The 15,767-nt window shown below is 48.2% G+C and overlaps 1 protein-coding gene across 2 annotated transcripts in view; it reads left to right on the top strand.

Annotated features, from left to right (window-relative positions):
- The window catches only part of SEMA5B (semaphorin 5B), a 492,183-nt gene that overhangs the window by 465,584 nt on the left and 10,832 nt on the right, over window positions 1-15,767 (top strand). For both annotated transcript variants that reach the window (XM_077449725.1, XM_077449726.1), the window contains exons 19-22: window positions 1,056-1,226; window positions 5,755-5,904; window positions 7,822-7,866; window positions 9,597-9,802. In XM_077449725.1, the coding sequence (XP_077305851.1) occupies window positions 1,056-1,226; window positions 5,755-5,904; window positions 7,822-7,866; window positions 9,597-9,802 (572 nt within the window). The remainder of the gene's footprint in view (window positions 1-1,055; window positions 1,227-5,754; window positions 5,905-7,821; window positions 7,867-9,596; window positions 9,803-15,767) is intronic.

The following is a 15,767-nucleotide window of genomic DNA, read 5'->3' as shown; positions in this document are numbered from 1 at the left end:
TTCCCCCACAGCAACCTGCTTACTCTGGGGGCAGGAGGGAGGGGCCAGAAGGGCTGCTGGGTGACCCAAGAAGAGGAGGATCTGGGCTGCTATGTGCAAAACCATTACACAGTGCAGGTAAGTATGACATTTTGTGGTTTTTAAACAAAGAAAAAAAACAACAACAAAAAACAAGACTTTATTATCACTTTAATGCATTACAGTACAAAAACCTTCAGCGGTTACAATGACTTTAAAAAGTTTGTCGCAAATTCCTGCCTTTTGCTGCTTCTGAAGAAATCACTTTTTGTTTCCCCGTGTTCTGTGTAGACCGATTCTGAATTGAAGGAGTCTGGTTCATTATAGTCACCCGGTGCACTCTCTGTGTTCTGATGAGCAAGGTTGCAGGGCCTGCATCCCTTTAGAAATATTTAACCCTCGGAGAGTATTTTACCAAAACTGTCATTTCCTATTGCAGGGGATTCCTAAAATCGGGCTTGTATCTTAGTGGAGACTTCTAGGAAAATCAGTGAGCCAATCACACAAGGAGGAAATTATGTTTCTTTATACCATCTGTGTGTGTTCTGTATACCATCTGTGTACAGAGCGCCTCCAGGTGGCCGTATTGCATTTTACAGACAATGACAGCCCTGCAGATTGAAAAGGAAAAGTCATTTTTAATATTCCGTTACATCACAGTGTATGTAGCAATTGTATATGTTACATTTATTTTTACCAGGAAAAGTGGAGTTATCCTTTAAGGGAAGGATTTACTAGGGGCAATTTCTAGACAATTCTCCTACCAGCCTGTCATTGGGGTACCCCGAGGAAACCCGCCTAGGCACAGAGAACGCATTCATACTCCATGCAGATAGTGTCCTGGTCAGGACTCGAACCAAGGACCCCCCCCCCCCCCGGTGCTGCAAGGCAGAAATGCAAACTATAGAGGCTACTTAGAGGTGTCATTGAGAAGGTGTACAGAGCTAATATGAGGCCGAAGTTCTAAACATATATCTTTGTAATTTGGAAGATTTGTGTCTGTGATGTAACTGGTGTCCCCGTCCTTCTCTCTGCAGTGAAGGGTTCCTGGTCCTGCTGGTCATCCTGGACGCAGTGCTCGGCTACGTGCGGGGGAGGACATTACCAGCGCACCCGTACCTGCACCAACCCCGCACCGTCTAATGGAGGCGACATCTGCATTGGACTGCACACGGAAGAGGCGCTCTGCAACACCTACCCCTGTGAAGGTACAGGCCAGGGCAATCGGCTTTGTGTGGGGGGGGGTATAGGTGGGCTCCAGTTTTCTGTGAATGAATGGACAGTCATGGCTTTAAAGAGGTCACCTCCAGTATATATGAGGGGTTCCCACCACCCCTGTGCTGAGTTCCCGGGTCTGTACACCCGCTGTGCCCATTATGAGGAGTTCCCACCATCCCTGTGCCCATTATGAGGGGTTCCCACCATCCCTGTGCTGAGTTCCCTGGTCTGTACACCCGCTGTGCCCATTATGAGGAGTTCCCACCATCCCTGTGCCCATTATGAGGAGTTTCCACCATCCCTGTGCCCATTATGAGGGGTTCCCACCATCCCTGTGCTGAGTTCCCGGGTCTGTACACCCGCTGTGCCCATTATGAGGAGTTCCCACCATCCCTGTGCCCATTATGAGGGGTTCCCACCATCCCTGTGCTGAGTTCCCTGGTCTGTACACCCGCTGTGCCCATTATGAGGAGTTCCCACCATCCCTGTGCCCATTATGAGGAGTTTCCACCATCCCTGTGCCCATTATGAGGGGTTCCCACCATCCCTGTGCTGAGTTCCCGGGTCTGTACACCCGCTGTGCCCATTATGAGGAGTTCCCACCATCCCTGTGCCCATTATGAGGAGTTCCCACCATCCCTGTGCCCATTATGAGGAGTTTCCACCATCCCTGTGCCCATTATGAGGGGTTCCCACCATCCCTGTGCTGAGTTCCCGGGTCTGTACACCCGCTGTGCCCATTATGAGGGGTTCCCACCATCCCTGTGCTGAGTTCCCGGGTCTGTACACCCGCTGTGCCCATTATGAGGGTTCTATATAAGGGGGGGGGATATGTTCTGATATGGAAGTTTCCATTTCTATAGACAAACAATGTAATTTATTCATAATCCTCAGTCTGCGGTGCCCCTGCTGGCTCTTTATTTCGGTCCTTTCTTCCCCGGCCTTGGCCCGGCTCCCAGTCTTATAACGTCAGATGAAGGATCTGAGCATTTCGCGGCGCTGATCCTGTTCTGCATCGACTGCATTTTTATATAAAAAATAAATAAATGCCTGTTTTTCTCAACTCCAGAATCGCCCCGTGGCGTTAGGGGAGGAAATACAATATTTGTTGGGAAATAAGTGAGAATGCGACGTGACACTCTTCTGCGGCGCCGGATAAGCGCTCGATTGCGAACGCTGTGCAGCATATGGCTGCTGTTAGTCTGACTCGCTGCGTTAATTGGCCGCCTTTCCGATTTTTTTTTTTTTTCTATGAACACACCGAGGAATTGGCGTCACGTGGAATGCCGCCAGAAGACGCATTTCCTGACCCCGCCTAACTCTGTTTGCAAACTCGCCGCAAGTTTTGAACCGACATCCTTGTGTCATGTTGCCTGCAGGTAAACAAAGAACAAGGGCTTTGGAGCTGTGCCAGCACGGTCATAAATTATTCACGCGTCGCTTAGATGGCGATGGAATTTAGCGGCAACTTCCATGCGCGCGCGCACGGCTCCTGTATGTCGCGGCCCCCGGTTTGTTTGATTAGCGCCCAATAACACAGCTGCTTCCCTTTCCTGGAGTTTCATTAAGCTGCAGCCCGCGTCGCGGCTCCAATTTAATCACAACGTGGATGGCGTTGTACATTCAGATCATGGAAGGCGCGGAGTCAGGTGACTTCTCGCCGCCAAAACAAGAGAACTGGAGCCGAGGCTTTGATAAAAGATCTGTGCAATCTAATCCTGCTTATCAAACCGCAGAAAAGATGGTGGGGGGGGGGGGAGGAGGTGTCGCGGACGCCCTGCGAACGCGCGGTTTTCCTTTTGATCGATGTCAGAGGAATTATGTAGAACAGACTTGTAATCACCACTTGTAAGAACAGCCTGCGCCATCCGCCGGCTGACATTTATTTCCTGCGATTTTCTTTTTTATTTACTTGACAAATTTGTAATAAATACATATTTTATAAGTCGTCTAGTTAAATGATTCCCGCGACATGCGGCGGGGGAATTCTCGCCGCCGCGCCGAGTTATGGTAATTGAATTTGGGATGTTAAGGACCTCGCCGTGACACTTCCCCAGGGGGGGTGGAAGGGAAGGTTGTTTGAGACGCCCGGGACTTTGGGCGCTTTCTTGAATAACCAATGATGTCGCAGACGTGACGCCGCGCCGCCCCCCCCCCCCCCCGATATGCGCGACTCCCGCCATTCCTAAACAGACTAATAAGTCCCAGAGCATGAATTATTTTCAGGAATCTCTGGAAGGTGTGAGAAGAATTAAATTCATCTCGTAGAACCAAACACAAGATACATTGTATGTTCTATGAGGACACGTTGTATCAATTTATTTAACCGCCTACAGACCGGAAGGATTTACCCCCCTTCCTGACCAGGCCATTTTTTGCGATTCGGCACTGCGTCGCTTTAACTGACAATTGCGCAGTCCTGCGACGTTGTACACAAACACAATTGATGTCCTTTTTTCCCCCACAAATAGAGCTTTTCTTTTGGTGGTATTTGATCACCTCTGCGGTTTTTATTTTTTGCGCTAGAAACAAAAAAAGACAATTTTGAAAAAAAAAAAAAAATATATATATATATATATATATATATAGTTTTATTTATATATATATAGTTATATAGTTATATTTATATATTTTTATATATATAGTTTTATATATATATATATATATATATTTATTTTTTTACTTTTTGCTATAATATATATCCCCCAACAAAACGAAAATTGATGTAAATTAATATTGAAGAAAAATTTGTAATAAAGAGTATTAAAATGGCGGGCTCTGCACGTGGTCAATGCAAACACGCCTGAGCTCATCCCTACCAGGCTGCAAAGCTGTCATTCGGTGGGATCCCTCATCAGGTGCAGAGCTTTTTTTTTTTTTTTCTTTTTTTTTTTGTTACTTTTGGGGTCGGCGGTAGTGGCGGGCATCGTGATTGATGTTGGATCTCTTCCTGGGGACATTTATTTTTTGATAAAGGGCTTGCCAAAGACATTTTTGGTGAATGGGTACCATGTACCCCACACTCATTCACTTGGGGGGGGGGGGGGCGTGATCTGGCGGTCCTCTTGTTAAAGGGGTCTTAAAGATTCTGATGTCACCCCCCCCTCAGCACCCCAACAACCACCGGGCCAGGGTTGTGGGGAAGAGGCCCTTTTCCCTATATCAACATGCCCACCCCCCCCCCCCCCCCCCATTTTGAGGGCAAGTGGCCTTGTATGGTTCAAGGCTCGCTCGTCCCTCCCCCCCTTTCCTGGCCTGCTGGGCTGAATGCTTTCATGAGGGTCTGTTATGGATTTGGGGGAGATTTCACGCAATTTATTTTTAAAATTTTATGCGTGAGGTTCCCCTAAAAATCAATACCAGAGACGAATAGTATGGATGGGGGGGGGGGGGGGGGGTGCCCATGCTGTGTTTTTTTTTTTTTTCATTTCCGGCATTCTTTTCTTTACATTCATCTGTCAGCGGGCAAGCCTGCTGACAGCTGATGAGTCATTGGAGAAGCCTGTGTACAGCTGATGAGTCACCGGGGAAGACCGCTGATGAGTCATCGGGGGAAGCCCGCTGGCAGCTGATGAGTCATTGGGGAAGCCCGCTGACAGCTGATGAGTCATCGGTGGGAAGCCCGCTGACAGCTGATGAGTCATCGGTGGGAAGCCCGCTGACAGCTGATGAGTCATCGGTGGGAAGCCCGCTGGCAGCTGATGACTCATCGGTGGGAAGCCCGCTGGCAGCTGTTGACTCATCGGTGGGAAACCCGCTGGCAGCTGATGACTCATCGGTGGGAAGCCCGCTGGCAGCTGATGACTCATCGGTGGGAAGCCCGCTGGCAGCTGATGACTCATCGGTGGGAAGCCCGCTGGCAGCTGATGACTCATCGGTGGGAAGCCCGCTGGCAGCTGATGACTCATCGGTGGGAAGCCCGCTGGCAGCTGCTGAGTCATCGGTGGGAAGCCCGCTGGCAGCTGTTGAGTCATCGGGGGAAGCCCGCTGGCAGCTGTTGAGTCATCGGGGGAAGCCCGCTGGCAGCTGTTGAGTCATCGGGGGAAGCCTGCTGCCAGCTGTTTAGTCATCAGGGGAAGCCCGCTGGCAGCTGTTGAGTCATCGATTAAGGGCACGGCTGGCTTCCTGGCCCTCTCCTTAACAAGCAGCTATTCTTCACACAGGTAAAGATTCATTTGAATAATTTTTTGTCCAATCCGAATTCAAATCATTCCAAAAATGTAGTTAGAAAATTAATAAATTAAACAAAATTAAATGAATTCCGAAACGAATCAATGAAACAAAATTGGTAACCTCACAAAACTATTCTGAAACTAAATGGATTTTTCTGTTCTGCACACATCTACTTAAAAATAGAGGAATTGTAAATCGGTGGGTGTGGTCTGTATTCACCAATCACCTGTCGGCTGTCATGCTGTACCCTACATTTGGCAGAGGCAGCTAGAATCTGATTGGCTGTTGCTTTGTCTACAAAGGCCGTGTTGCTTCCTTTATGCTGTAGCGGTTCTTCTCTTGCAGGTGGCTGGGCAGAGTGGTCGGAATGGAGCATGTGTCACGAAGACGGGACGCAATACCGCCATCGCTACTGCGACATGCACAACCCCGGGCCCACGCAGTGTGTGGGGAACAGTACGCAGTACAGGGAGTGTATCTACAATGAGATCCCAGGTATGATGTATACACAGAGCCGCCGCTCTCTAAAGACCGTAAATATTTGTGACTTTTTCCAAAATCTGCTGCCATAACCCCGCTATTTCCTTCAACGGCGGGGGGCCCGCTTCAGGATGAAAGTGGTCTCAGCGGCGGATTCGCCGCAAGATCACTTTTATCGGCAGCGGGAGAGGTGCCCCCCATTCTGCCGCTACCATCGGATCCATCGGTAGCTGTGGAGACAATCCGGTCCTTTCCCCTGATGGGCAGGAAGTCGAGTGAGGGAATGATGACCCCCCCCCCCCCTCCCCCACTCGACTCTATGCCATTGGATGACAGGAGCGTCTTCCGCCCAACGGCTTTAAAGGGACTATTTTTTTTTTTTTTTTATTCTTACTTGCTTTAAAGGGTAAATATGAGATCTGAGGTCTTTTTGACCCCAAATCTGACATTAGAGAGGACCTGTCATTACAAGGGATGTTCACATTCCTTGTAATAGGAATAAATGTGATCCAATTTTTTATTTTTTTTTTCAAGGGACAGTGTAAAAAAAAAAGGAAGAAAAAAAAAAGTGCCCCGTCCCACGCAGAAGTGAACGCATACGCAAGTCGCGCCGCGTATGTAAACGGTGTTCAAACCACACATGTGAGGCATCGCCGCGCTCGTTAGAGCGAGAGAAATAATTGTAACTCAAAACTGGTAACCTGTAGAAATTTTTAAATGTCGCCTAAGGAGTTTGTGTCAAAGTTTGTCGCCATTTCACGAGCGGGACGCGATTTTGAACCATGACATGTTGGGTATAAATTTACTCAACGTAACATTATCTTTCACAATATAAAAAAATAAAAATAATTGGTTTAACTTTACTGTTGTCTTATATTTTTATTCAAAAAAGTGTATTGTTTCCAAATAAATTGCATTTGTAAGGCCGCTGCGCAAATACGGTGTGACATGAAGTATTGTGATGACCGCCATTTTATTCTCTAGGGTGTCTGAAAGAAAAAATAAATATATATATATATATATATATATATATATATATATATATATATATATATACATATATATATATATATATACATATAATGTTTTGGGTTCTAAGTAATTTTCTAGCCAAATGAAAAAACTGATTTTAACTTGTTGTAAACACCAAGTGTAAAAAAATTGGCCTGGCCCTTAAAGCGGGAGTCCACCGGGACTCCGCGTTTTTTTTTTTTAAAAAAGCCAGCAGCTACAAATACTGCAGCTGCTGACTTTTAAAATAGTGACACTTACCTGTCCAGCGCGCCCGCGATGTCGGCACCCGAAGCCGATCTCTAGGTCGTCTATCGGGTCCTGCCGCCGCCATCTTGGGTATGGGAATCAGGAATAGGAGCCTTTCGGCTTCATTTCCCGGTTCCCTACTGCGCATGCGCGAATCGCGCTGCGCAATAAAGGACGCTCCCCGCTGCCTCTGGGATCTGTGTGTTTCCCAGCAGGCAGCGGAGCACTTGCGGGAAGGGGGCGGCACTTGCGGAAAGGGGCGTAAGTTACGCCCCTTTCCGCAGAGAGCTATCCCGGAAGTGGGTGCAGTTACCTGGATTATCCAGGTAACTGCACCCCCCTCCCCCCTGAAAGGTGCAGATTGTGGCACCGGAGGGGGGGAGGGTTCCGATGAGCGGAAGGTCCACTTTAGGGTGGACCCCTGCTTTAAGTGGTTAAATTCAACATTTAGATTCCTAATTAAACCCCAATAAAAAGAGCTGAGAAATGGGCCGGAGTCGCTTTTCCAAAAAACTCCACAAAAATAGACCCCTAAGACTAGGAGAATGAAATACGAGGCTGTCAGAGATGATCACAGCTTCCACACATTGGCAGTGCTGATTGAATTGCTGCAAACCACAATTTTGTGCCCATCCCCCCCCCCCGTCTTGACATTTTGCTTTTTTTTTCCAGTGATTCTGCCGGCCTCCAGCATTGATGAGAACAAAGAATGTGCAGGTAAAGAGATCCGATCATTCATCCAACTGTCTTCATATACACTAGAATGATGACCAATAACTTCATCTGAACAGAGAGTCTGCACCAGAGGAGCTTACACTCTAATGTCCCCCACAGTAACACAGTATTATTATTACACATTTATATAGCTCTGACATATACCACAGTGCTGTACAGAGAACACTGACCTAGGCACATCAGTCTCTGTACCAGAGGAGCTTACACTCTAATGTCCCCTCCCCCACAGTCACATCAGTGTCTGTACCAGAGGAGCTTACACTCTAATGTCCCCTCCCCCACAGTCACATCAGTCTCTGTACAGAGGAGCTTACACTCTAATGTCCCCTCCCCCCACAGTCACATCAGTCTTTGTACCAGAGGAGCTTACACTCTAATGTCCCCTCCCCCCACAGTCACATCAGTCTCTGCACCAGAGGAGCTTACACTCTAATGTCCCCTACCCCACAGTCACACCAGTCTCTGTACCAGAGGAGCTTACACTCTAATGTCCCCTCCCCCACAGTCACATCAGTCTCTGTACAGAGGAGCTTACACTCTAATGTCCCCTCCCCCACAGTCACATCAGTGTCTGTACCAGAGGAGCTTACACTCTAATGTCCCCTCCCCCCACAGTCACATCAGTCTCTGTACAGAGGAGCTTACACTCTAATGTCCCCTCCCCCCACAGTCACATCAGTCTTTGTACCAGAGGAGCTTACACTCTAATGTCCCCTCCCCCCACAGTCACATCAGTCTCTGCACCAGAGGAGCTTACACTCTAATGTCCCCTACCCCACAGTCACACCAGTCTCTGTACCAGAGGAGCTTACACTCTAATGTCCCCTCCCCCACAGTCACATCAGTCTCTGTACCAGAGGAGCTTACACTCTAATGCCCCCTCCCCCACAGTCACATCAGTCTCTGTATAGAGGAGCTCACACTCTAATGTCCCCTCCCCCACAGTCACATCAGTCTCTGTACAGAGGAGCTTACACTCTAATGCCCCCTCCCCCCCACAGTCACATCAGTCTCTGTACAGAGGAGCTTACACTCTAATGTCCCCTCCCCCCACAGTCACATCAGTCTCTGTACAGAGGAGCTTACACTCTAATGTCCCCTCCCCCACAGTCACATCAGTCTCTGTACAGAGGAGCTTACACTCTAATGTCCCCTCCCCCCACAGTCACATCAGTCTCTGTATAGAGGAGCTTACACTCTAATGTCCCCTCCCCCACAGTCACATCAGTCTCTGTACAGAGGAGCTTACACTCTAATGTCCCCTCCCCCACAGTCACATCAGTCTCTGTACAGAGGAGCTTACACTCTAATGTCCCCTCCCCCCACAGTCACATCAGTCTCTGTATAGAGGAGCTTACACTCTAATGTCCCCTCCCCCACAGTCACATCAGTCTCTGTATAGAGGAGCTTACACTCTAATGTCCCCTCCCCCACAGTCACATCAGTCTCTGTACCAAAGGAGCTTACACTCTAATGTCCCCTCCCCCACAGTCACATCAGTCTCTGTACCAGAGGAGCTTACAATCTAATGTCCCCTCCCCCACAGTCACATCAGTCTCTGTACAGAGGAGCTTACACTCTAATGTCCCCTCCCCCACAGTCACACACTATTATTATACATTTATATAGCTCTGGCATAGACCGCAGCGCTGTACTCCCCCGGCTCCTGTAGCCAGAACCCTCCTGGTCACCACCATCTTGTCTCTGCGCAGGGTTCAGCCTCATCCATCTGATCGCCACCGGCGTCTCGTGTTTCTTTGGCTCCAGCCTGTTGACGTTCGTCATCTACGTCTATTGCCAGCGGTGTCAGAGGCAGTCGCAGGAGTCGACCGTCATCCACCCGGCTACCCCCAACCACCTCCACTACAAGGGCAGCTCCACGCCCAAGAATGAGAAATACACTCCTATGGAGTTTAAGGTAGGTGGGCGTACGAGGGGTTCATGGGAGGGGGGGCGCTACGTGGGCAGGGGGTGGGAGGGAACATGCACCATGGTTAGTGGGAGGGGCATCATTTGGTTTGTGAGGCAGAGGTGTCAAGAAAGGGGGAGGGGAAAACTATTAGTATAGATCTCCCAAAAATGTCATCAAGTCTTCTCACGCTCATACATCTCATTTACATATATGATGCCACGCGTTTCATTCTGTGGTCTGTCATTTTGGATCTGGGTGCAAAACCTTCTCTGATTTCCTGAGGTTGCTGCGGGCTGCACTGTGAGGCAGTGAGGTCGGCCCTAGGGGCGTAACTATAGGGGGTGCAGCAGTCGCGACCGCAACCGGGCCCTGTGATGCAGGGGGCCCATGCAGCCCCCTCTACATATGGCCGGCAGCAGCATAGGCAGCTAGCACACACTATTACATACCCCCTCCATATCCCCCTGGGGACAGGGACCCCTTCTCACGTGGGGACAGGGACCCCTTCTCACCTGGGGGCAGTAACTTCATCTGCCCTGGAGAAAAGGACCTCATCTCTTCTGGGGACCGGGACCCAATCCTGCCTAGGGACAGTCCCCCAATGGGGCACCTAAAAATGTAAAAAAATAAATAAATAAAAACTACTGATGCCAGTGGTGGAACTACAGGGCTCACAAAGGTCATATCTGTGACCACGCCCTGGAGTTCCACCGCCGGACTCGGAGGGAAGGGCCCTGGCTGGGGTTCAGGGGGGCCCTTCATGGTTTCTTGCATCGGGGCCCTGAAGGTTCTAGTTACGCCACTGGTCGGCCCCATATTATTGATTATGTAACGTAGAGGGACCCTGATTCATTAAGATGCAGCTTCACTTATGGAGTGCTAAAGTGGCCTCTCAGCCAGTAATATCGTATGTCATTGCGGCATGCCGTAAGTGTCTTTTCAAACACCATTAATGAATCGGAGCCAAGGCCTCGCTCCACTGAGCCTGCATGATGTGCGTTGCGGGTTATTGTAGGAATGGGGGGGGGGGAGGGGATCAGTTTCCGAATCTTCTCCAGAATTCTCCTGGGCGTCAGGCAGTGACTATCCTCGCCGGCCAGCGCCGTCCGCTCCGCTTATTTCTCGGGTTAGTTGACAAGAATTGATGATCAGTTTTTCCTCACCTGCCACGGAGATAAATCAGCCGGCCACTTCCTGTTAGGGGGTTATTGATCCGCATCCTTTGATTTATTTTTATAAAGTCTCCTTGTTTAAGAAGCTGCTTTAGAAACATCGAACGGCTCGGGGGATGGGGGGCGTCACGCGGCGTTTGCTGTGAATTCTGAAAGAGGCAGCGAGGGGCTCCGACTGTTCAGAACTGCCGATACCCCGGGGGGCTCTCTGACCACCATAGACCGCAGTACAGGGGAAGAGGAAAGATACGTTGTTTCTGTTTCTGAAAAATGTTTCTTTTCAACCCTGAACAGCTATGGCCGTGACTTTCCACTGGACGTGCATTTTGCTTGGATCCTTTTAACACACAGTATTTCACAAAAGTAAGTACACCCCTCACATTTCTGTAAATCTTTTCTTCTATCTTTTCATGTGACAACACTGAAGAAATGACACTTGTCTACAATGTAAAGTAGTGAGTGTACAGCTTGTATAACAGTGTAAATTTCCTGTCCCCTCAAAATAACTCATCACACAGCCATTAATGTCTAAACCGCTGGCAACAAAAGTCAGTACACCCCCTAAGTGAAAATCTCCAAATTGGGCCCAATTAGCCATTTTCCCTCCCCGGTGTCATGTGACTCGTTAGTGTTACAAGGTCTCAGGTGTGAATGGGGAGCAGGTGTGTTAAATTTGGTGTTATCGCTCTCACTCTCTCATACTGGTCACTGGAAGTTCAACATGGCACCTCATGGCAGAGAACTCTCTGAGGATCTGAAAATAAGAATTGTCGCTCTACATAAAGATGGCCTAGGCCAGTGATGGCCAACCTTGGCACTCCAGATGTTTTGGAACTACATTTCCCATGATGCTCATGCACTCTGCAGTGTAATAGAGCATCATGTGAAATGTAGTTCCAAAACATCTGGGGTGCCAAGGTTCGCCATCACTGGCCTAGGCTATAAAAAGATTGCCAAGACCCTGAAACTGAGCTGCAGCACGGTGGCCAAGACCATACAGGGGTATAACAGGACAGGTTCCCCTCAGAACAGGCCTCGCCATGGTCCACCAAAGAAGTTGAGGTCACGTGCTCAGCGTCATATCCAGAGGTTGTCTTTGGGAAATAGAGGTATGAGTGCTGCCAGCATTGCTGCAGAGGTTGTAGGGGTGGGGGGTCAGCCTGTCAGCGTTCAGACCATACGCCGCACGCTGCATCAAATTGGTCTGCATGGCTGTCGTACCAGAAGGAAGCCTCTTCTAAAGATGATGCACAAGAAAGACCACAAACAGTTTGCTGAAGACAAGCAGACTAAGGAGATGGATTACTGGAACCATGTCCTGTGGTCTGATGAGACCGAGATAAAAGTATTTGGTGTCAGATGGTGACAAGCGTGTGTGGGGGCAACCAGGTGAGGAGGACAAAGACAAGTGTGTCTTGTCTACAGTCAGGCATGGTGGTGGGAGTGTCATGGTCTGGGGCTGCATGAGTGCTGCCGGCACTGGGGGGGCTACAGATCATTGAGGGGACCATGAATGCCGACATGTACTGTGACATACTGAAGCAGAGCATGATCCTCTCCCTTCAGAGACTGGACCGCAGGGCAGTATTCCAACATGATAACCACCCCAAACACCTCCAACACCACCACTGCCTTGCTAAAGAAGCTGAGGGTGAAGGTGATGGACTGGCCAAGAATGTCTCCAGACCTAAACCCTATTGATCATCTGTGGGACATCCTCACATGGAAGGTGGAGGAGCGCAAGGTCTCCAACATCCACCAGCTCTGTGATGTCATCATGGGGGGAGGGGAAGAGGACTCCAGTGACAACCTGTGAAGCTCTGGTGACCTCCATGCCCAAGAGGGTGAAGGCAGTGCTGGAAAATAATGGCGGCCACACAAAATATTGACACTTTTAGCCCAATTTGGACATTTTCACTTAGGGGTGTACTGACTTTTGCTGCCAGCGGTTTAGACATTAATGGCTGTGTGTTGAGTTATTTTGAGGGGACAGGAAATTTACACTGTTATACAAGCTGTACACTCACTACTTTACATTGTAGACAAGTGTCATTTCTACAGTGTTGTCACATGAAAAGAGAGAAGAAAAGATTTACAAAAATGTGACTGAGGGGTGTACTTACTTTTGTGAGATACTGTAGGTGACAACAACAAACCAACGCAACAGAGGATTTAAATAATATAGTGTAAAAAATGGTAAGATCCAAAAATCTCAACAATAACAATCCCAATCCAAAACGTTCTCCATATAGTCGTAAATTTCCAAAACATTTTTTTCCCACAAGTGTCCACCATCATAAAGTCAATGTCTCTCAATGGCTTTTTGAGTCCATATCTTGAAGTGAGTAATACAAGGCTTTTTCCAATACAATCCCAGTTGGCGGTGTGTTTTCTATGCCAAAGCCAGGTGGACCCCACTCCTTAGGGATCGGCCCAAAGCCAGGCCACCAAGTACTTGGTGAGGGCCCCCCCAAAGAGAGATCCCTCAAGTTGAGGAGAGGTCTTCTAGGCTTTTTGGCCAACATCATTGCAGTGTATGGACATCACGGCTTCTATGGAGTAGGACTGGGGACCCAACAAGACAAGACCGGTAATATTGAGAACGGAAAGAAGAAATAAAAAAGCCCTCCTTCTGAATCCGTGCGTAGCACAATAAAGTCCTAGAGGTCTAAGAAGGTCTTACTATGCTGTGCGCTGATTGGTGGGCTTCTTAATTCCATTAGTTCCTTCTCACCGTAACCTGTACATGAATACATTCTTATTGGGACACATTTAAATGATATCCGCTTTGGCGCCCCCATCCTTTCACTTCACATAATTTAGGGAGAAATGTGTCTCCAGCAACCCTCCACTGAGATGGATTACAGCAGGAACGGATAGCAATGGAGCCTATGGCAGGTACTTGGATGGTGGGTGTCAGCACCACCATGACCGAGTGGGCTCAGACATGAATGAGAAAACAGGAGCCATATGTGAGAGGGGAGGCTCATGCCCAGGTCACAGTACCACCAATGACATGGTCATACAAGATGCTGGTTTGGCGCTCCATACTGGAAGGTGGCGATGGTCACTGAAACTATGTGCAATGGTCTAAGACAGCCTTTCTCAGCCTTTCTCAACCTTTTTCAACACAGAGGAGCCCTTGACATAACTTTCCAGTCTCAAGGAACCCCCTGCTAAAATGACTAAGTCTACCACTCATGATACATTAATGTGATGGTCAGTGGTAAGCATGCCCCTTTCACTTGTGGCCACTGAGAATAATTACCCCCTTACAGAGAGCTAAAAAGATCAATGTTGTCACTGGAAACTTATCTGAGAGGCAGAAATTCTCATTTCTCAAGGAACCCCTACAACCTCTGGAGGAACCCTGGTTGAGAAACCCTGGTCTAAGATATGCTGGACAAATTCCATAAAGGGACAAGTATGCAGGACCAGGATGGTAGGGGAGAGGGGGAGGAGCCTCCTAACACCCCGCCCCACTGTATCTACTCCAGTTTATTCAGTGTGCATGGTTGCATGTGGTCATCGGGGGGGTTCACCTCACCTGCCTCACCCCTCCCTGTCTGCGTGCTGCTCATCACCAGACGGTGCCAGGCTAATCCATATACGGTGCGTCTTTTTGTGCCCATTCCCGTCTAGACCTGGGCCAAGACACTCCCCATAAAGTCATTTATTTATCACACTGAACACCTCTAGATGACAAGAAACTCTAGAAGACATTATAGATCTCTTTCTTCTATAATTAGCGAAATCATTGATTAATGTCCTGCTGAAGTTTTCGCTGTTAAAATTTGTAATTAGCAATTTGCAAAATTTGCAAAAGCAAATTAGAGGGAGGTGAATTGGTCAAATATGTAAAAATGTAGCAAAGTAAAAAAAAAAAAAAAAAAAAATCTGATTTTGAGGGAAGTTTCATAATAAATTTTGGGTAATATAGGATGACATAAATTATCAACAAAATATAAATTTACGAAATTTGGTTTTGTTGGGTTGTCCTTACGAATACGAAGTTTTATATCCTCATTATAATTTCCAGAAGAAGTTCTGGGGCTGGGTGCTCCTCTGTAGACGTGAAATGTCATCTCTGGAATGGTTTGGGTTTTTTAGGAGTCATCAGTGGTGTCCTTCAGCCCTAGGCTGTGCCAGGTAAATTTAGGTCGAACTATTGGTTCTTGGCGATGGTTGATGGGTTTGGTCGACCCATTGAGTGCCTTCTATATAGGAAGATGAGTACAAAGACTATTCCCCCTGAAGAGCTTACCAGATTGAAGATATTGGCATCCATATGTGTCCCTGGCGTCCGTCTGATGAGCTGAATGCAGTAAGGAGGGATTGCGCACACATGACCATCGCCATTAATACATAAGTGCCATTGTCATGTCACCATGTGACTAATGCCATTGTAGTGACTGTGACCTGTTGCTTGTAGCTGACAGAGGTGACCCACTTAATAACGGGGACTCCGGTCCTGGAGATGTGTCAGTGGAGCTGGAGAGCAGGTAACATTACCGCCGGCCCTTTGGCGACTAAACGGCCTTTTGTCCCTTCTGGGTAGTGACGTGGGGGGGACTGGGATTGGCCGATGTGTTTCTGGGTACTCTGTGAGGTGTCAAAAAAAAACCTTTAAAAAAAGCCCCAACCTCTGCCGAAAGTGCTTTAAAGCAGCGGTTCTCAACCTTAGTCCTCAAGTACCCCCAACGGGTCATATTTTGGGTGCTTCTCTTAGATATAATAGATCTTATCAATACCTTGTCATTGTTACTGATTTAAAGCAGCTGTACTTGAGGACCGAGGTT

The sequence above is a fragment of the Lithobates pipiens genome, unplaced genomic scaffold, assembly GCF_037356315.1.
Source record: "Lithobates pipiens isolate NorthernLeopardFrog02 unplaced genomic scaffold, aLitPip1_a1.2 Scaffold_22, whole genome shotgun sequence".
Taxonomy (NCBI): Eukaryota; Metazoa; Chordata; class Amphibia; order Anura; family Ranidae; genus Lithobates; species Lithobates pipiens.
Note: the sequence above shows the minus strand (reverse complement) of the source record. Positions and strands in the feature narration are given on the sequence as shown.